The sequence below is a fragment of the Herpailurus yagouaroundi genome, unplaced genomic scaffold, assembly GCF_014898765.1.
Source record: "Herpailurus yagouaroundi ecotype Mexico unplaced genomic scaffold, PumYag 142, whole genome shotgun sequence".
NCBI lineage: Eukaryota > Metazoa > Chordata > Mammalia > Carnivora > Felidae > Herpailurus > Herpailurus yagouaroundi.
The window spans coordinates 48531714-48554166 of NW_024412397.1; the positions used below are offsets into that span (position 1 = coordinate 48531714).

Here is a 22453-nt window from a genome sequence, read left to right on the forward strand (position 1 = left end):
AAATAAACTCAAAATGGATTAGGGACCTAAACGTGAAACCTGAAACCATAAAAATCCTTGAGGAGAGCACAGGCTGTAATTTCTCTGACATTAGACATAGCAATTTTTCTAGATATGTCTCCTGAAGCAAGGGAAATAAAAGCAAAAATAAACAATTGGGACTGCATGAGAATTAAAAGCTTTTGCACAGCAAAGGAAACAGCCAACATAACTAGAATACAATCTATTGAATGGGAGAAAATACTTGTAAATGACATATCTGATAAAGGGCTAGTATACAAAATATATAGATAACTTATACAACTGAACGCCAAAAAACACATAATCCAATTTAAAAATAGGCAAAAGACATGAACAGACATTTCTCCAAAGAAGACCTACAGATGGCAAACAGATACATGAAGAGATGCTCAACATCACTCATCATTAGGGAAATACAAATCAAAGCCACAACAAGATGTCACCTCACACCTGTCAGAATGGCTAAAATCAAAAATATAAGAAACAAGTGTTGGGGAGGATATGGAGAAAAAGAAACCCTTGTGCACTGTTGGTGGAAATGCAAACTGGTGCAGTCACTGTGGACAACAGTACGGAGGCTCCTCAAAAAATTAAAAATAGAATTACCATATAATCCAGTAATTCTACTTCTGGCTATTTACCCCAAAAACACTAACTTAAAAACACTAACTTGAAAAGACATATGCACCCCTATTTTTATTGCAGCATTACTTACAATAGCAAAATTATGGAAGTAACCCCAATGTCCACCCATCAATAGATGAATGAATAAAGAAGATGTCACTCACACTCACACACACACACACACACACACACACACAGACACACACACTGGAATATGATTCAGCCATAAAAAAGAATGAAATCTTGTCATTTGCAATAACATGGATGGATCTAGAGGATATAACACTAAGTAAAATAAGTCAGTCAGAAAAAGACAAATAACACATGATTTTACACGTATGTGGAATTAAGAAATGAAACAAATAAACAAAAAAAAAAAAAGAGAAAGACAAAAAAACAGACTCTTAAATATAGAGAATAAACTGATGGTTACCGGAGGGGAGATGGGTGGGGAGATGGGTGAAGTAGGTGAAGGAGATGAAGAGTATGCATATCACGATGAGCAGAGTAATGTATAAAATTGCTGAATCACTATATTTAACACCTGAAACTAATATAACACTGGAGTTATTTAAAAAATGTTTTCATCTGTAAAATGTTAAATATGACGAGACACAGAGACAGTACGGCTGCCATACTTGTGATAGCCCCTCTGGGAGCTCAGTCTCCACTTGCTCCCTTGCTCCTACAGTTTATTTTAATTAGCTTCTGCATGAGATGAGGGACTTTGTCCCACTTCAAGAATTTTCTTCTCCCCGCCACGCCCCCCCACCCCCACTGCGACACATCTGGCCTCTCCACGCCTTCAGTCATGGGTCCCAAGGGAGAAGCTGGACCTGAATCTCCTTGGCCCAGGAGCCTGCTCATTTGCTGGGCTCCTCCAGGCTGTGGCTTTTACAAGGAGGTTTGCCCACAGGAACCCACCTCAAGCATCCAGCTCTAGTCTCATCCACCTGGCTTTATATACCTGTGGGAACTGTCCGGTGAGGCAGCTCTGGGACCTACAAAGTAGTCGTCTTTAGGGCAACCTTACCTCCTGCTTCAACTGGGCTCCCTGACAAGTGTCCAGATTTCAAATGACAGGACAGCTTCATCAGCCCTCTCTCTTTAGGACGGCTTGTCTCTTCACAGGAACTGTCGGCACAGACAGGACTCTCTAAGAGTCTTCCACATCAGTACGGGAGGAGACCTCCCTGAAGACTCACCGCTGGCACGCCTTCCCCACGACATGCTCTCGGCAACGGCATCCTCCAGAAGGCCCACTGCACATGGGGGTGATCGCTCCACCGATGTCACACTGACACCCTAAAGGTCAGAAAACAACAGCGGTGACCCATCAAAGCATCTCCGCTTTGAAGCTCTCCCTTCTTCTCTGAGAAGTGGCAATCAGTAAGATCAGGCTGCTTCCTACCCCTGCCACATCTCATATCCAGCAGATGTTAGAAACATATAGGCACCTCCCAAACTGAGATGGGAGGTGCCCCCAAAAGTCTACTTGTAAGTCCACTTGTAAGGTCAGCTCCGACATCGCTGTCTGGTGGAAGGGGACAGGAGCCCAGAAGCTAAACGTGATTCAGCAACATGGTGCCCTTATAAACAACGTCTGCTAATGAGAGTCTGTGGGCGAGAGACAACGGCAGCCTGTGGGGCCACACTCTTTGAGGTGTATTATTTAACACAATATTGTCTCTAAAATCTGGTGTGAGCTGTTTTGATAATACAAAAAATATCTTCAAAATGACAAAGTCTTGATGTTATTTATGAAATTAACAGATGAATCCCCATTCATCCCAATTGTGTTTTCTATAATTAAACCGACACCATGCTGGTAGAAGTGAAGTGGAAGCAGCCCCAGTTGCAATTTATTACTAGTTTCAACTGAGTATTTGGCCCAATTCCCTAGACAGAATTTTTTAGTCCCATCCCATCAGAAAGACCACATGAAGACAAGAACTCAGAAGAAAGATGATCCGGACAGTCTTTGCCCATCAACACTGGCTTCTCTCAGGACCCACTGGAAGTATTTACCTTGACACCCAAAGTAATTGCTCTTTTCCAAAGCATAATATCCATCTTCACACGTGTCACAGGAATCGCCATTGACATGAGACTTGCAGTGACAGTCACCATCCTGCTGCAGAATAAACAAGGTAACAAAATTTGATAAGGTCATACAATTTGCTAATCTTCAAGATTTAAAACTGCCTCACTTTATAACATGAATCAGGATGGCGGGGATCTGAAAACATCCAGAGAGATTAGCATGCCCTGTACAATTACAGAGGCACTAATCCCCTCCCCGAGAAATCCCAACATCAACTGCTGTACTATTCCACTGGTACACGAACAATCGGCCCATATTACCTGCCCACACTCTCCAATTCCGCTCACTGTTCCCGCCACGTGGCACTGGCATTCTGTGAAGAAAAGACAGCATCCTCGGACCAAGGTTGCACGAAGGACAGCCCTTGGCTCTGGAAACATGACCCAGCAGCAACACTACATGTGTGGTCACTTTTGGGCACATTTCAGCAGAATTCCAGTCTGCTCCATTGACGCCTAAAACGGGACTGCTTTCTGGGGTCAGCAGAAACACCAGATCAATACCATCCACCTACAAGGAGTAATGGCCAGTATGTGACCACTCTAAGACAAAGGCTGCAACATCAGGGTTTTTTTTTAATGAGCCTAACGTCAAGAACACTACTGACACGCTTCCATGAGAACAAACTCTAGTTAAGGACATATTCACTCCACTTAGCCACCTTTAGTTTACTGTCTTTAAGTTCCTGTCCCTGGCTTCAATCTAAGCATAAAATGAAAATAAAATCAAACAAGAAAGAGAGGTTATAAAAACAAGGCAATATCAACCATGTACCCATAAAATACATATGGAAACAGGATATAAATCCCTTGCTGGGATTTTCAAAATGATAGAAATTCTGCCAAAAGTAGGGGGAAAACGTCAAAATATTTACACAGAATTTCAGACAAATTGAACTTATTAAATAAATAGCTGTTTTGTGGGTTTAGTCACTGAAGTAGAGAAAATTAAGAGGAGGTGGCGATATAGTAAATTATTCTGCGTAAAAACCTCACCTGAACATCCGCTGGGGTTTTCTTTGGCCAGATTCCAATATGATGGTTTGCAGACGCTGCATGAAGGACTTTCAACATGAAGCTTGCACTGGCAGTATCCCTTTGAAAGAAAATCAAGCCAACACTTGACATCTTAGAATTAAGACATGTTTTCAAACATATGTTCTGAACAAAGTTTGTCACAGAATTATATTTTGACTGCGAAAAGTAAATGAAGTGTATCCAGAGGGAATAAAAGTACTGGGTTGATTTCAACCGACTGCTCATGGCTCTTCTTTTATTATTCATTTCTTTTTTTTCTACACATAATCCGTTGTGGTAAAAATAAAACTAGAAAAAACAGGAAAAGAAATATTTAAAAATCACTTTTACTTAGAGTCGTCATTACCTGTTGGTTCTGTGACAGAGGAACTATTCATCTACATGGAAAATTATCTCAATATTTAACATACTGAGAATCAGTAGAGAATTATGTTTATCTGAAAGTACTTGTGTAATATGCAAAGGTCACTGCCTCACTGTAAGGATGCAAAACCTCTCTCCGTCTGTCCCTCGGATGCCTGGAGGTTCACCATCTTCAGGCTTTGCTGCTAAGACAGATCATTTCTAAAGCACTGAGAAATACCATAGTATCTGATTGGAGCAAAAGCAAATAAATTGCAATTATTTCATACACAGCTTTATTTATTGTGCACTTAGCCTTAGTTTTTCTTAATTTTAATTATCTATTTAAGGCTTATGTGCAGGGGCCCCTGGTGGCAATGCCCTCAGAGTCACCTACAGTAGGAATCAAACACTAGGGCTCTGGAATTAAAAGTTAAAATAAGCCTTATTCTTCTGTTTTTGAAAAAAATAAACATGATCACATATGCACTCTGAACAAGAGCAATGACCTTTTAAGCAATTTGGTTTCAGATCTTATTTTATTTTTATAATTTTTTTAAACGTTTATTTATTTTTGAGAGACAGAGCATGAGCGGGGGAGGCACAGAGAGACAGGGAGGCACAGAATCCGAAGCAGGCTCCAGCTCTGAGCTGTCAGCACAGGGCGGAGCCCAATGTGGGGCTCGGACTCACGAATTGTGAGATCATGACCTGAGCCAAAGTCAGATGTTTAACCCACTGAGCCACCCAGGCACCACCTCAGATCTTATTTTAATTTACTTTTAATTTGAGGAAGCTCCCAAATGTGTTAGTCTGTAATATATATCAAAATGCATGTTAGAATTGTAACCCTTTTATAATCCTCTACTTACCAAACTGGAGTCCAGGGTACCAGCTGGGTTACAGGCACCGCTGGAGCCTATATGTGATTTAGAAAGATTTTTATTTAATTTTTTTTTTTTTTTTTACAGACAGCATGAGTGGGGGAGGGTGGCAGAGAGGAGACAGAGAATCTTTTTTTTCCTGTTTTTTATTTAAAAAAATTTTTTTTTCAATATATGAAATTTATTGTCAAGTTGTTTCCATACAACACCCAGTGCTCATTCCAAAAGGTGCCCTCCTCCAATACCCATCACCCACCCTCCCCTCCCTCCCACCCCCATCAACCCTCAGTTTGTTCTCAGTTTTTAAGAGTCTCTTATGCTTTGGCTCTCTCCCACTCTAACCTCTTTTTTTTTTTTTTTCTTCCCCTCCCCCATGGGTTTCTGTTAAGTTTCTCAGGATCCACATAAGAGTGAAAACATATGGTATCTGTCTTTCTCTGTATGGCTTATTTCACTTAGCATCACACTCTCCAGTTCCATCCATGTTGCTACAAAGGGCCATATTTCGTTCTTTCTCATTGCCACATAGTACTCCATTGTGTATATAAACCACAATTTCTTTATCCATTCATCAGTTGATGGACATTTAGGCTCTTTCCATAATTTGGCTATTGTTGACAGTGCTGCTATAAACATTGGGGTACAAGTGCCCCTATGCATCAGCACTCCTGTATCCCTTGGGTAAATTCCTAGCAGTGCTACTGCTGGGTCATAGGGTAGGTCTGTTTTTACTTTTTTGAGGAACCTCCACACTGTTTTCCAGAGTGGCTGCACCAATTTGCATTCCTACCAACAGTGCAAGAGGGTTCCCATTTCTCCACATCCTTTGCAGCATCTATAGTCTCCTGATTTGTTCATTTTGGCCAGTCTGACTGGCGTGAGGTGATATCTGAGTGTGGTTTTGATTTGTATTTCCCTGATGAGGAGCGACGTTGAGCATCTTTTCATGTGCCTGTTGGCCATCTAGATGTCTTCTTTAGAGAAGTGTCTATTCATGTTTTCTGCCTATTTCTTCACTGGGTTATTTGTTTTTCAGGTGTGGAGTTTGGTGGGCTCTTCATAGATTTTGGATACTAGCCCTTTGTCCGATATGTCATTTGCAAATATCTTTTCCCATTCCGTTGGTTGCCTTTTAGTTTTGATGGTTGTTTCCTTTGCTGTGCAGAAGCTTTTTATCTTCATAAGGTCCCAGTAGTTCATTTTTGCTTTTAATTCCCTTGCCTTTGGGGATGAGGAGACAGAGAATCTTAAGCAGGCTCCACACTCAGCCCAACGTGGGGCTCCATTCCTCGACTCTGGGATTGTGACCTGAGCCAAAATCGGGAGTTGGACACTTAACTAACTACCTGAGCCACCCAGAGGCCCCTAGAAATATTTAAATGCTTGGTGTTTTTATATCTGTCTGTCTCTTGGTTTAGTTTGATGTTATGAGTTTTAAACGTTTTACTTAAAAAAAAATAATGCATCTACATTTGTATTTTTTGATAGATGGGTGGCAAGGACTTTGCATGTAATTCAGAAAAAGACACACCCAAATAACCTTTGTGGTCCTTAACTCCCCAAGTCACCCCTTTTGCCACTTAATTCCATTCTTTGCCTACTACTCCAAGTTCATTTCTGACTGATGATGGAGATTAGGGAAAAGAGATTCTAGAATTTTGAACATTTTTAGGATTGTCCAGAAGAGGGCAATATTGTACCAAGAGACTTGTTAATTGTCCATTAAATAGAAGTCACAGAATTTTTTAAGTACACTTTTTAGTCAACTAAGACTTAATTCTTTAACTATCACAATCCCCTTGTTCCCCATCTGCACCAAAATTATTTCTAAAACGAATTAGTTTGCCTTCCTGCCTTAGTCAATAGTGTTACAGGCCCCGTATAATCTGCCTTCAATAAAGCGGGATCTTGCAATGTCTCAGTATTATTATTACACAGCACTAGAAATGAAGAGAGTTTAGGTAAGCCTGCCCTGAGCCTGGCTTTGCCAATAATTTAAATAACTCCATAATAGGATCTTGTTTTCTTGTGAAGTGTTCTCTTAGACATTTTGCCTTTGTCTCCTCTTCGGCTGTTTCCCTTGGCTTGTCCCTTGATGATTTCATGTGTGTCTCTCTTTTTTGTTTTGATGTTCCCTCACATTCCTCTGTAGGAGTGAACACGCTCTTCCTGCTCTTTGCTCTTGTTCAGCCTGGCCGTGCCCTGCTTGTGGCTCCTGCCCAGGCTGACCATGGCTGCCATCTGGCTCTGGAGGAATTATTATGTCTGCCCCGCCCCTGTGCCCGGCTGCCACAACGCTTCCTTCCACTCCTGACCCCCGGGGAGGTGAGCAGACACCCCGGGAAAGCCTTGCACTCTGGGGACCTTCAGGGCTTCTCGAAAGTGAACTGCCCCCTCTGACTACTGGCTACAATTTCTATCAGCAAGAAAACCTGGTGTCTTGAGGAGTCTGGTGAGTAAGGTTCTAGGGAATCAAGCTGGAGGTGAATGCAGAGCTCAAAGCGCTACCAAGAGCAGGAAGTAGAGAAAACCATTCTGCAAGGGGAAAGTCTGGTGCGGACTCCCTCCAACACCTCTTCTCAACAGGAAGAGGGGCCTCTAAAGCAGCAGGCAGGCGGGAACTCCTCACCACTGGAGGCGGTACGCCCCCAAGGGAACAGGCATCTTCCTTCTGTGCCCTCTGCCACAGAGCACGGAGGACTCTCCACGTCTCCTCATCAGCGAGGGGTGAGTAGTGGGGATGACCTGTGACAGTAACAGTGTTTCCCCTTGGCTCACTCTTTCCAAACTCATTAGACTCTAGGTCACCCCCTCTCCCCTCGCACCTATGCTGTGTGACGACAATCCCCCAGGAGGCCAGGGGCAGCAAGGAGACAGGGGCAGAAGCATAGCAAAGCCTGCTCTGCCTGCCAGCAAGGGGACCCACTGGAATCACCCCTCAGGGGACTACAGGGCAGCCGGCGTAAGTGCTGCGGACCTGGAACCAGAGGGAAGGCAGGATGCCTTGGGAAGGGGTCAAGGAACACTTGTTGCAGCTAAAAGGGGTCACCTTTGCCACACTGCTCAACACGGAGAATTTACGTGTAAATCAAGAAATACAAATTCATAACACATGGAATTAAAAAAAAATTTTTTTTCCTAGGAACAAAGCAATTCTGGATTCCTTTGAGGATGTACATCAGATACCTGCATTTTCTTTTTTTTTTTTTCAATATATGAAGTTTATTGTCAAATTGGTTTCCATACAACACCCAGTGCTCATCCCAAAAGGTGCCCTCCTCAATACCCATCACCCACCCTCCCCTCCGTCCCACCCCCCATCAACCCTCAGTTTGTTCTCAGTTTTTAACAGTCACTTATGCTTTGGCTCTCTTCCACTCTAACCTCTTTTTTTTTTTTTTCCTTCCCCTCCCCCATGGGTTTCTGTTAAGTTTCTCAGGATCCACATGAGAATGAAAACATATGGTATCTGTCTTTCTCTCTATGGCTTATTTCACTTAGCCTAACACTCTCCAGTTCCATCCACATTGCTACAAAGGGCCATATTTCATTCTTTCTCATTGCCACGTAGTATTCCATTGTGTATATAAACCACAATTTCTTTATCCATTCATCAGTTGATGGACATTTAGGCTCTTTCCATAATTTGGCTATTGTTGACAGTGCTGCTATAAACATTGGGGTACAAGTGCTCCTATGCATCAGCACTCCTGTATCCCTTGGGTAAATTCCTAGCAGTGCTATTGCTGGGTCATAGGGTAGGTCTATTTTTAATTTTTTGAGGAACCTCCACACTGTTTTCCAGAGTGGCTGCACCAATTTGCATTCCCACCAACAGTGCAAGAGGGTTCCCGTTTCTCCACATCCTCTCCAGCATCTATAGTTTCCTGATTTGTTCATTTTGGCCACTCTGACTGGCGTGAAGATACCTGCATTTTCAATGGACTCGAATTGGGGAAGAACCAGACAGATTAGGGTCAAGTGTGTAGAGGTGACCAGTGGCGGATCTCCTGGGCTTGTCTGGGAGTCTGGCCACACACATTTCAGAGAGGAACCCGACGTCTGGCATTCTGCCGTCTTCCTTACCTTGACAGTGGGGGAAATCAGAGGCTCCTGAGAGACACCTGTCACAGCGCTGTCCTGTAATCCCCGGCTGGCATTCACACTGCCCCGTCACTGGGCTGCAAGGTGTTTGGTAGGAGCCAAGGACTGAACACTGGCAGGCTGGATAAAAAGGTGTCAGTCAGACCCAGGGCAGCAGGGCCTGGATAAGAGCATGACAGTGGGTCAGAGAGACCCAAATGGAAGTTCCAGCTGTGTGACTTATTCAGACAGACACGGCTAGGTAGAGGCAGACCCAGAGCGTTCACCACCATTCTACCCTCCTACTTTGTTTCATCCCTCCAGCAGACTCTGATCAAAGGCCAATGTGTTCAATGGCACTGGGATGAGGTGTTGGGGTGGAGGTAATTAGGAAAGACACACATGCCCTGACCTCAGAGAGCTAAACATCCAGAAGAGGGGCTAAGGAATTACTGACATAGTATGAAGCACCTCCCCCACCCCCACCACTGCTAAGAAACTGTAAAAGAAATGAAGGAACGTGCCTAATGCCCTTCAGCTGGTTCTTGGCAGACTGCAGGCAAGGACTCGCGTCTACTGCCATCTGGCTCAGCCCTCTTTCCTGGCCCCATGTTCCCCAGGGCCTGCCTACAGAGATTACGTCCCTACCAAGGGGCACATTATTGAGATGTTCTTATGTTCTATGATCATTAATTTTTTTTTTTTTTAAGGTGAGTGGGGGCACCCGGGTGTCTCAGTCATTTGAGTGACTCTTCACTTCAGCCTAGGTCAGGACCTCGCGGTTCCTGGGTTCAAGCCCTGTGCTGGGCTCTGTGCTGACAGAATCCTGCTTGGGATTCTCTCTCTCTCTCTGCCCCTCCCCTGCTGGTGCGCACACGCTCTCTCTCTCAAAAATAGACATGTAAAAAAATAAAAACAAAAATAAAAGGTGAGTATATATTTTATTATTATTATTATTATTATTATTATTATTATTATTATTACTTTAGAGATCCCACGGCCCTAGGATCATGACCTGAGCCGAAACCAAGAGTCGGACACTCGACAGATTGAACTGCTCAGGTGCCCCTGCAATGGTTCATTTTTAAATGTCAACTTGGCTATGCTATGAGGCTCAGATGTTTGGCAAGCGCCAAGGTAGATGTGGCTGTGAAAGTTTTTTTTTTTTTTTAAGATGTGACTAATATTTAAATAAGTTGACTTTGGGTAAAGCAGATACCTCATCCAATCAGTCGAAAGCCTTAAGAGAAAGTTTCCCAAAGGAGGAGATCTGCCTTTGGACTTGAGCTACCCTATCAGCTCGTCCCTAGGTCTCCAGCCCGCCAGCCTGCCCTGCAGATCTCAGACCCACCAGCCCCCATAATAATGCCACTTCCTTAAAATAAATCTCTCTCTCTATACACACACGCACACATCCTATTGGTTCTCTTACTGCTCTTTCTGCTATTTCTGTCTTACAGGAAAGAGAATGCAGAAACCCACACAGGCATTTAGGCCAGCATAATGTGGGGGACATCGCCCCTGGCTCCGACAGCCATAGAGGTTGTCCAGGGAGCCTCAGGAGACACAGTTACACTCCAGAAGTGAAAACAAAGACCTAGCCTTAAATGCAAGGCACATGGTTTTAAATGGTGAATTACTCCATCTGGCATCTCGTGTCTCGTTTCGATCCAGCCATCAGTGACAGCTGCCAAATCCCAAACCCAAACCTCAACATTGGCAGCCCCTCTTTACTCTTGGAAATACTATAATGTCTTACGAACACTTTCATTCTGCTCTTTGTGTTGGTCCAGGTCCTTTGGAGTTTCTGGGAGTATTTTACCTCTTGTCTACTCCTGTTTCAGCTTTAAGACCTTTTTACTCCCAAAGAGCAAAAAAAAAAAATAATGACAGTCAAGCTCCAAAGGGTTAAGAATGTCTGCTGTATTCCCCAGTGTCTTCCAACATCACACACAGCCCTGGTCCCTAGTATATGCCAAGCAGATATCTGTTAAATGAAAGAGTAAGTAACTATTGAAATCTTCCTGAGGTCCACTCTGTATAGTTTCTCAGCATGCATTCCCTTACTGAATCTCGCAACACCGCCACGAGACAGGTGTTGTATGAGTAACGCCATCCTCTTCTCCATCAGTAAATTAGCTCATCAGGTGAGGTGAGGCTCTACAGACAGCATGTAAATCACAAGGTAAACATCGCCCCTTACTGTTTCCGGGATGCTCTTCCTGCCCATGACTTTGGAGCCTTTCCTTCTGTTGGAAAACAGAAAAACACCTTCTGGAAAAGCAGACTGGCTCCTTCCCCGGTCAAAGCCACAAAGCCAACAGTCAGTTCCACAGCACATGCTGCCACTACCACTCACCTCTCTGGTTACCTGGGCATAGGGCAGATTAAATCTACAGAAGATCTAAGGTTTCTTCCAACCAACCACCTCACTATTCTCCTAGACACAACCTGAATTACAAAGTGAAGGGCCAGTTCAAGACCAAATTGCACAGAACATGGCTTCAGATCGCTCCCCATGCCCAGCCCTAGGGTTTTGTTTCCCCTCTTGGAAAGGCTGGGAGGGCTCTCCTGGGAGCATCCCAGGCCATCAACCTTCCCTACAGCACCATTCGCCAATAGTTGGTGCCATTTCTCTTGGCTGGTTTGTCTGATTCATGGGACTATGCTGACAGGTAGGAGGTTAATCTTGCACTGGCAACCTATTTAGAGGCGTTTTCTATGGAAAGACCAGTCACCACAACCCAAGGATTACAGCAATCTCCAATGGGGACAGTTCCAGGCCCTGGGTTGGGTCAGTGTGGTTGAAATTTGGGGACAGCTGCACTTGGCACACCCTCAGCTCCTATCCATGGGCAGACCATTTATTTCTGCAACCCACTCTCCTAGCCTCTATTGTTTTTTTTTTTTTTTAATGTTTATTTTTGAGACAGAGCGTGCATGCATGAGTAGGGTAGGTGCAGAGAGCGGAAGAGAGAGGATGTGAAGCAGGCTCAGCACTGACAGCAGACAGCCTGATGCAGGGCTCAAACTCACAAACCATGAAATCATGACCTGAGCCAAAGTCGGACGCTTAACCGACTGAGCCACCCACCCAGGCGCCCCCTCCTAGCCTCTGTTCTAAGTGCTGACAAGCTGCTGCCCAGCAAGCCGTACCAGAAAAGGAGGGGAAGGAGAAGGAGCAGGGAGAGAAAAATGAAGGTGAGGAAAGCAGGAATGAGGAGTGTGGGGGTGGGGAGGGAAAGAGGGGGGACGTGGTGGGAGGAGGAAAAGGCAGAGAGTAAACCTCCCCAAATGGACCAAGTTAACTGAGAGAACTACAGTTGTATGCTGTAGTTGAAGATAAAGAACTGAACCAGGCATTAGTGTAAACATATGTCTGAAATACAAATAGGCAGTTCTCCAATGTGGTCTCCCATCTATGACGTGACTTTCACCTACGAAAAAGAAAAGAGCAGGGCACTTGCGTGAGTCGAAATTAAGACAAGAAGAATATGGCACCGTGCTTAGGCAAGTCTGGACCAAATTAAGTTAATGTGAAACATGAATGCAGAAGCATGGTTGGCAAGAACAGCTTAGAAGGGTTTTCAAGCTCCTTTTCAAGAAGATTTTTAAAGTCTTAGGAACATTTTTTGGCTAGAACATATTGGACCGTCTGATGTGGTATTTGGGGTCGTGTTAATTCTATTCTAAAATTCAGTGGCCAAGCAATCAGTTTCGTCTTAAGAAAACAAAAACAAAAACAAAACAAAAACAAAAATAAAAACCACACAAATTAAAACACTGGGTTAGACCTTGCTGCTAGACTAAGCTCAGATTTCAGTGAGTCCAAGCTTCAGCCACTTACCTCAAAGCTGCCCCCGAGGGAAAATTTTAAAAAGATCACAATAGCAGTTAGAAAAAGGGAAGAGCAAGAGAAGAGAGACATCACAAATGGAATTCTTCCAGAACCCAGTGGTCCAAATAGAACAACGAGCTTCGGGGTGTATTGCTTATACCACGCCGGGAATGTGGTGGATGGTGCATTTTCCTGAAAAACTTGGAAAAGAGCAGGTGGGCTTCTCAGAGGCTGGGTGTGCTCGGGCAAGGTCCCCTGACATAGGACTTCAGGTGATTTGCTCCCCACCACCCCCCCCACCACCACATACCCCTGCTTGAGTTCCAAAGCCTGAACAGTGCTGCCTCCGTCACTGGAGTGGGACTAGGGTGCACGATGTTCCTCTCCCTCTGCCTCACTGTGTGAGCCTTTCCCTCCACTTGAGCCACAACTTTGAACCACAGACAGAACCAGGCAGAGGCTGGCCACACACATTCACCCAGGGAGCCAGGGAGCACCTGTTCCTCTCCTCGGCCCCTCTCTGCAGCCCTCAGCACCGTTCTTCTGTGGTCTGCCTTGCAGTCAGGGAGCTCAGATGACTTTGGTAGACCTTTGGAAGCAGAGCTCCAAACCAACTCTACCAAAAATATAAGTGAGACGATACGTTCCTTTTTTATTTTTTAATCCAGACTCTTATCATTTAACACAAGGGATCTTGCCTTATACACAGTAGCTGATTAGTTTTCACGTCACGTATCATCTTCTTAGGAAGAAAAATGCTACCCTTAAACCTCAGACATCTTCCTGATCTCTTCTGGACTGGTCACTTTGGGGAACCAGGTTTTCTCAGAGAGCTGAGCATTTTACTGACACACAGTTCTGCCACCTGTTTTGGTTACGCACCCTGATTTTCCTGGGGCGGTGGGAGGGGGCGGCTCTTCCCCTTACTCCACCCCTGGATGTGGGGAGACTCAGGCTTGGCCAGTCAGAGCACAGATTTCCACGGCCATGGGGTTGGTTCAGGAATGGGCACGTGGTCCAATCAGAACCAGATCTGGCTTCGAGAAATGCATGCTCTTCTCCCTAGACTTGAACCTGGAAGGAGTAACGTCCAAGTCTTTTGGGCTGCCGTAACAAAATACCACAGGCTGGGTGGCTTGAACAACATTTATTTTCTCACTGTTCTAGAGGTTGGGAAGTCCAAGATTAAGGTGCCAGCAGATTCGCTTCCTGGAGACTCTCTTCCTGGCTTTCAGACAGCTCCCTCCCTCCCTGCTGTGCTCTCACGTGGCAGAGAGAGGGCTTGTGAAAGCTCACTGGTTTCCCTTCTCAGAAGGACACTAATCCTCTCAGATCAGTGTTCCAACCTTTGACCTCATTTAACCTTAATTACTTCCTTACTCCAAATACAGTCAGTCACACTGGGGGTTAGGACGTAAACATGAATTTGAGGAGGACACAATTCAGGCCTCAGCAATGCCTAAAAAGTGCCAGCTACCATCTTACCACCATCTGAGACCTAAAAATGAAGCCAATCTACAAGACAGCAGACTTGCAAGATGGAGAAAAACAGATCCCACCAACATCTTTTGAGCCCCTGGATCAATCTGTTCCTGAAACCAAATATGCCTGGACAGTTCAATACAGCCACTAAATTCTTTATGCCTTAAGCCGGTTTAGGCTACATTTTCTGTTACATGAAACTACAGAGTCATAACTGACTCTGTGATCACCAAAATGTTCTCATTGTACTCTTACTAAATAGTACTTTTTTTGATAGAGAGAGAGAGAGAGAGAGAGAGAGAGAGAGAGAGAGAGAGAGAAAACATGCAAGTGGGTGAGGGCAGAGGGAGAGAGAATCTTAAGCAGGCTTCATGCCCATCGCAGAGCCTGACACGGGGCTCAATCCCAGGGCCATGAGATCACGACCTGAGCTGAAATCAAGAGTCGGGCACTTAATCTACTGAGCCACCCAGGCACCCCACTAAACAGTACTCTTATTAAAATGTATTATGGATCTTCCTTCCTTCTGAAACAGATATTCAGACATAATTTCACCCCTTCATCATGATCCAGAGCCATTATCATAATACTCATTTACTTACTCTAATAGTGACACTCTGAGTACCTCCTGAGTTGAGGATTATTTGCTCTTCATTAAATGGTCCCAAGCTGCTATTCTTCCTCAGTTTTGTGTCTGCTTTTCCGTTTCCTCCCTTACTGTTAGTGTGTTTGCCTTAGCAATTTTTCCCTCCCTCCTAATTTCATGTTTCTAGTTCACCACGGGTTTGGCTTAGAAAACAACCAAATTCATACAATTATTTTTTAAAAAGAGAGACAAGCATAGGTAAGAGGGGCCTACAGGATGCTTTTAGTAGTGAAATGCAAGGATTTTAGTGCACATTTTTGGAGGTGTTTTTGTTTGTTTTTTACTTTACAGAGGCAATAGTCGTTGAGGGATCTTACTGCTTGGTTCTCATTTTTCCTCCAGATACAGGAGCCAGATAACCAAATTCCAACTAGATGGAATAATACTCTACTGCAGTTCAAAGAATTATAGCATGTATTTAAAAACAGTAATTTTTTTAAGTGGAAAAGAATGGCCAGAGTTTGAAGTTTGTTACAGAAATCCATGTTTTAATAGGCAAAGCATTAAAAATGATCACAGTTCTGGGGGCACCTGGGTGGCTCAGTCGGTTGAGCATCTGACTTTGGCTCAGGTCATGATCTCGTGGTTAACGAGTTTGAGCCCCGATTCAGGCTCTGTGCTGACAGTTCGGAGCCTGGAGCCTGCTTCAGATACTGTGTCTCCTTCTCCTTCTCTCCCTCTACCCCTCCCCTGCTAGCACGCTGCCTCTCTCTCTGTCTCAAAAATAAATAAACAAACAACAAAAAAGAAACTAATGGTAAATTTATGTGGTAAATTAAACCACATAAAGGTGCAACTGAATGTCATGCAATTAGTGTATTAAAAAAGCACAGTTCCTACTGTAATTAAATCAATCCTGTGGCTCTTTTCAACTTCATTCAGTGTAGGTGATTGTCCCCTTGCACCTAGATAAACACAGGAGTAAGTTCTGGGGCTTTTTGGCATTCTCTTAGGTAGGAGAGCAATCATGGAGTCAAAACCCATTTTAACTCAAATCTCAGGGCGTTAATAATTCTACCTTCCTACCCTCCTTCTTGCTGGGGTTAAGGCAGAAGAGTAAAGGTAAGATTATGGGTTGAAGATGAAACAGAGTGTGCATCTCAGATGAGTTCCTCACGCCCTTTGGTCCTTGCCCCTGTCCTATAGATCGTGTGTAAAAGATAAGACAGAGTGGTTTCCTGTCCCTTGGACAGGTCTAGGAAGGAATTACGCAATGTATACAGCACAGATGAAATGGATTTATCAGAAGATTGATACAATTTACCGAGCAATGGTTTCCAGGTGAAAGAGGGATCCTAAATTCACCCAAATGCTCCAATTTCAGGCAGTAACTATCTGAGAGTCTGAAGCCCCAGAAGCAAAGAGCAGAATGAAAGAAAAGTGACCATCTGCTCAGAATCATAAACAAATCCTCCAGGATTACTTAACACAGTAGCTTTTCACTTTTTTTTTAGCCACATCCACATTAAGAAATAATTTTACACTGTAACCCAATATACACACAGATTGACAGACAATAAAGATATAGAAACAGGTATTTATTAAAATATAAGCTAACAATGAACAATAACTTTGCAAAACATTTCTTTCCATGACTGCTTATAATGCATTCTAATAATTTCTAGTCTATTGTTTCACTTTAATGCTGGCCCCTACTCACATGACTTCTCCATACACTAATGTGTGACCTGCAGTGTAAAAACTGCAGTCTTGGAAGCCTTGTCCTGATACTTTTTGAGATCCTGGGACCTCTAGGCACTGCAGGTGTTAAGGCAGAGAATATAATTCCTTAAGTACGCCAGGTTGGGAGTCAAGAAACATGGTGATACTCATTAATCACCCTGCGACTACCTCGTTCTCACTTATTCTCCTGGATCTCAGATCAGTTGACGTAAAATAAGTAATTTCAATTTCTTTAACTCCAAAATTCTAATGCATGTTGTTTCATCACTGTTGTAAATAAGCTACCAGGAGAGTTGGGTGCAAATGTACAGAGGGATAAGGCTGATGGGTGACCGGAGAGGAAATACCCCATTTTAATGTGTTGGATTTATTGAGATAGAATTCATATACAATGTAATTTGTCCATTTAAATATACAATTTAATGTTTTTAATATGTTCACAAGGTTGTGCGACCGTCAGTCAGCACAATCTAACTTTAAAATAATTTTTGTTCCCCCTAAAAGAAACCCCATACTCATTAGCAGGCAACCCCCATTGTCCCATCTCCACCTCCCCCCCCCCACCTCCATCCCAGCCCTAAGCAACCACTCGTCTACTTTCTGTCTCTATGAATTTGCCTGTTCTCAACATTCCACATAAATGGAATCATACAGTATGTGGTCTTTTGTGACTAGCTTCTTTCACTCAGCATCACGTTTTCAAGGTCCGTGCAAGTTGTGGCAGGTGTCCATACTTCATTCTTTTATTCCCAATAATATTCCATAATATGGACATGGTACATTTTATTTATCTATTCATCAGCTCTTGAACATTTAGGTTGCTTCCACTTCTTGGCTACTTTGGCTAATACTTCCATGGACATTCATATACAAGCTACCATGTGATTTTGTGTTTTCACTTCCCTTGGATATATATACCTAGGAGTAGGCTTTCCTGGATCACATGGGAACTCTAGGTTTAACTTTTTGAGGAATAGCAAAACTGTTTCCAAATGGTCTTATCATTGTGCATTCCTACTAGCAATGTATGAGGGCTCAAATCTCTCCACATCCTTCCCAACATTTGTTACTGCGTGCCTTTATAGTGGCCAGGAAATGATATTTCATTGTGCTTTTAATCTGCATTTACCTAATAACTAACAATACAGCACACTTTTTCATGTGATTATTAGTCCACTGTATATCTTTTTTGGAAAACTATTCAAACCCTTTGTCCATTTTTTCATTAGGTTGCCTTTTAATTATAGTATTGTAAGAGTTCTTTCCTGATACTGTGTATCTGTGCCTTATCAGGTACATGAGTTGCAAATGCTTTCCTTCTATGGGTTGTGTTTTCACTTTCTTGATGGTGTCCTTTGAAACAAGTTATTTTAAAAGTCCAATATCTGGGGCGCCTGGGTGGCGCAGTCGGTTAAGCATCCGACTTCAGTCAGGTCACGATCTCGCGGTCCGTGAGTTCGAGCCCCGCGTCGGGCTCTGGGCTGATGGCTCGGAGCCTGGAGCCTGTTTCCCATTCTGTGTCTCCCTCTCTCTCTGCCCCTCCCCCGTTCATGCTCTGTCTCTCTCTGTCCCCAAAATAAATAAACGTTGAAAAAAAAAAAAAAAAGTCCAATATCTATTTTTCCTTTTGTTGCCTGTGCTTTTGGTGTCAAATCTAAGAAACTATTGCCTAACCTAAGGTTACAAACATTTACATCTATGTTTTCTTCTAGGAGTTTTACAGGCTTTGTTAGCTCTTACATTTAGGCATTTGATCCATTGGGGGTAAAAATTTGCATACGGCATGGTATAGAATCCGCTCACATTTAATGTTGTTGTTGATATGGTTGGATTTACCTCTGCCATTTTGCATTTTGTATTCTTTATGTCTCATATCTTTTTGTTTCTCTATTCACCCTTTATTGCCTTGTTTTGTAGTAAATGGATATTTTCTAGTATAGCATTTGACTTCCTTTAATGACCTGAATAATTATTTTTTGTTATTGTCTTAGTGGTTTCCCTAGAATTTACAAAATACATCTCATCAGAATCTCCTTCAGATTGATATTCACTTAGTTCCAGTGAACTGGTCCAGTTACTCCTATGTAACTCCGTTCTTTGTTTCTGTGGTATTACTGCCATACATATTATGTCTATGTATGTCAAAACCCAACAATACGTTGTTAAATTATTTATATAATCTGTATCTTCTAAAGAAGCCAACAGAAGAGAGAACATACATATGTAGATAGTATCCTTATCTTTGCTGGTTCTCTTCATTTCTTTCCATAGATTTGATGTCATTTCCTTACTCTAATTCTTATCTTTGTCCTATATCCTTTGTGCTACTATTATTAAACATATCACATTTCTGTATGTTATAGACTTACACACACCTGTATGTACATATATTCTACGTATGTTATGGGCCCACCCAATATACACACATATGTGTGTGTATGTACAGTCATGTGCAATTTCTTTTAAAATCAGTCAAGACAAGAAAGGATAAAAATATGCAATTATACTATCTTTTGTAATACTGTTAGGGAATAAATTATGTTCCCCCAAATTCATACATTGAAGCTCTAACCCCTGATGTGATTGTATTTGGATATAGGACCTTTAAGAGGGTAATTAAGCTTAAATGAGGTCATAAGGGTGGGGCTCTAATCCTATAGGACTGCTGTCCTTGTAAGAAAAGGAAGAGATATCAGAGATCTCTCTCTCTCTCTCTCTTTCATTCTTTCTGCCCACACACAGAGGAAAGGCCATGTGAGGTTGCAAGGAAAACACAGCTGTCTGCAAGCCAGAAAGAGAGTACTCACCAGAAATCAATTTTCTAGCACTTGATCTTAGAATGCTAGACTCCAGAACTGTGAGAAAATAAATGTCTGTTGTCTGAACCACACAGTCTGTACTATCCTGGTATGGAAGCCCAAACGGACCAAAACACCTACATGATTGCCTTCCCCAACACTCTGTATTTTGCACATGGATTCCAACTACTGTCTTGTGTCACCTGCTTTCAGCCTTGAAGAACCTCCTTTTGTATTTCTTGTAAGGCAAGTATGGTAGCCTCGAATTCTCTGTTTTTGTTAATCTGGGAATATTTTTATTTATTTTGAAAGATAATTTTGATGGATATAAAATCCTTGGTTGACAATTTTTCCCTGTCAGTTCTTAGAATGTGTGGTCCCACTACCTTCTAGCCTCTGTTGTTTCGGATGAGAAGTCAGTTAACATTCTAATGGGTTCCCTTGCATAGGCTGAGTTATTGTTCTTTTGCCCTTGCAAGATTTTTTCTTTGTTTTTCAACACTTAATCTATGCATTGCCTGAGTATGGATCTCTTTGATTTATCCCGCTTGAAGTTCATTAAACTTCTTAGATGTGTAGATTATTTTTCATTAGATACAAGGAGTTTTTCTGCCATTATTACTTTGACTATTTTTTCTGGCCCCGCCTCTCTCCTCTCTGTTTGGTACTCCCTTCTGTGTATGTCAGTGCACTTTGGTATCTCACATTTCTCTGAGGCTCTGTACATTTATCTTCCTTCTTTTCCTGTTTTCCAGACTGAATCATCTCTATTGATCTACCATCAAGTTTGCTGACTCTTGCTGGCTCCAATCTATGACTGAATCCCTGGGGAATTTTTCATTTCAATTATACTTTTCAACTTCAGAATTTCCATTTGGTTATTTTAAAGGATTTCTCTCTCTTCATTGATATTCTCCATTTGATAAGACTTTATCATTACACCCTCCTTTAATTCATTAAGCATTGCTTCCTTTAGCTCTTTGCACATATTTATAACAACTATTTTGGCCAGCTAAATCAACCATTTGAACCATTCAAAAGCAGTTTCATTTTTTTAATATTTATTTATTTTGGGGAGAGAGAGAGTGTGTGTGAGTGGGGAAGTGGCAGAGAGAGAGGGAGAAAGAATCCTAAGCAGGTTCTGCACTATCAGTTGGGGTGGAGGGGATAATGGAGCTCAAATATCACAGACTTATCATTCTTACTGATATTTAGACTTTCTTTTTTTCAATGTTCATTTATTTTTGAGACAGAGTGAACACAAGCAAGAGAGGGGCCAAGAGAGAGGGGTACAGAGGACCCAAAGCGGGCTCTGTGCTGACAGCAGAAAGCCCGATGTGCAGCTTGAACTCATGAACCATGAGATCATGACCTGAAGCAAAGTTGGATGCTTAAATGACTGAGCCACCCAGGCACCCAAATATTTAGATTTTCTTAAATAAATGTTTCTTTGTTAGCTCTTAGGACAATTTCCAGAGAATTTAAATGATTATCAAAAATTCTTTACCAGTTAAAGTCTGTTTTGTTGGAGAGAGGTCCACTGAACTCTCTACTCTGTCATTCTGGAAGTCCCACCTCCCTCCACTTTGTCCTGCATACACCTTTGCATTTTCTATCCACCTCAAAATGAATTCGTTCCAGTGGTGAAGTAACATGGAAAAGTGCATTCTTAAAATATTGTATTACTCTCTACCTTTATATCTATATACACAAAGGCACCACCTGATAGCTTTGCCCAAGGGAATGACCAGGTTGGATTAGTAATTCATTCTAGCAGAATGAGTCTGGAGTTGTGGCTGGTAAAGAGGAGGAAGAAAGACAAGCTTTGAGATACTTTCAACCACAAGAATGGCAGCTGATGCAGAACTAACACGAATGTCAACAGATTATTAGGAAATTAACATGAGACATTCTGTCCACTCCTTGCCCTCAATTTATATTTAAGGTATAACTGGGGGAGTGTCAACAAAACAAAGGGCAGCTAGAAAATGCTTTCCTGTTATAGGAGGGGAAGGAGATAAACTATCTGCCTGTCCTAACCCTCCTCTTCCTGCTTTTGCTGAAAAGGCTTTCTCCTACCATGAGCTCCTCTGGACTTGGGCCCTCGTGGACACCTGAAATGTAAGGTCTCTACTCCTTCTCCCTCCCACTGATTCCTCACTCTGTCCATGACAGACTCAGGGTCTCTGGCTTAAAACAGAAATGTAATCATCCCTAACTTGTGTGCAAAACTTCATGGTTTGGGATATCTTTCCCCAGGAACAATATTATGAGCAAGAATGAGGTTCCCATGCCAGACCATGGAGCCAGTTTAGAGGAATCTACGTCTACTGTGGTTCACACAATTCCAACAGGAGCATGGCCCCTACGGATAGTTCCATGAGAAACACACTGGGCATCCCCACTGCTAACACTGAATTTCTCTAGCTGAGGGGCAGCTTCTGTGGCTCCAAGGTGGCAAAAGCTGAGAGGCAGGGGCAAAGGATAGAGTTCTGGGAACAGGGCATGCCGGCGGGGGGCCGGGAGGAAAAGGAAGCGTTTTCTTTTCCCTACAAGTGAGGGCTTCCCAGGCTTGAAGAACTTTACAGTCAGTGCATCTGTAACCTGCATTACTATGAGGCAATTGAGAAATGCAGGGGCTAGGCAACTTGCCCCAAGTGACACCTAGTGTGAACCTTGTGGTGCTTTACCACGTTAGCCTCCAGCGCGGGAACACTCGGTCCTGCTTGCACCGGCCTCCATGGTTTCCCAGTGTGGCTGACCTGGCAGGTGAGAGGGCTCAGTACTGGTTCTGGCCTCCCACCGTGCTCAGGGGCTGGCAAGCTAAAAACAGCACTTCCCAGATTCTCCTGGAGCTGGGTTCCGGACATCTGGAGGTCAACTTGGTTTTGCAAAGAAGTACTCCAATAAG

The 22453-nt window shown here is 43.0% G+C and overlaps 1 protein-coding gene across 4 annotated transcripts in view; it reads right to left on the reverse strand.

Annotated features, from left to right (window-relative positions):
* Positions 1-22453, reverse strand: part of LAMA3 (laminin subunit alpha 3) — a 279417-nt gene that overhangs the window by 145255 nt on the left and 111709 nt on the right. For 3 of the 4 annotated variants that reach the window (XM_040479219.1, XM_040479217.1, XM_040479220.1), the window contains 6 exons: positions 9099-9236; positions 5001-5047; positions 3745-3844; positions 3010-3062; positions 2674-2779; positions 1851-1950 (listed from right to left, as the gene is read on the reverse strand). In XM_040479219.1, coding sequence (XP_040335153.1) covers positions 1851-1950; positions 2674-2779; positions 3010-3062; positions 3745-3844; positions 5001-5047; positions 9099-9236 — 544 coding nt within the window. The remainder of the gene's footprint in view (positions 1-1850; positions 1951-2673; positions 2780-3009; positions 3063-3744; positions 3845-5000; positions 5048-9098; positions 9237-22453) is intronic. The other variant, XM_040479218.1, reaches the window with a different exon arrangement.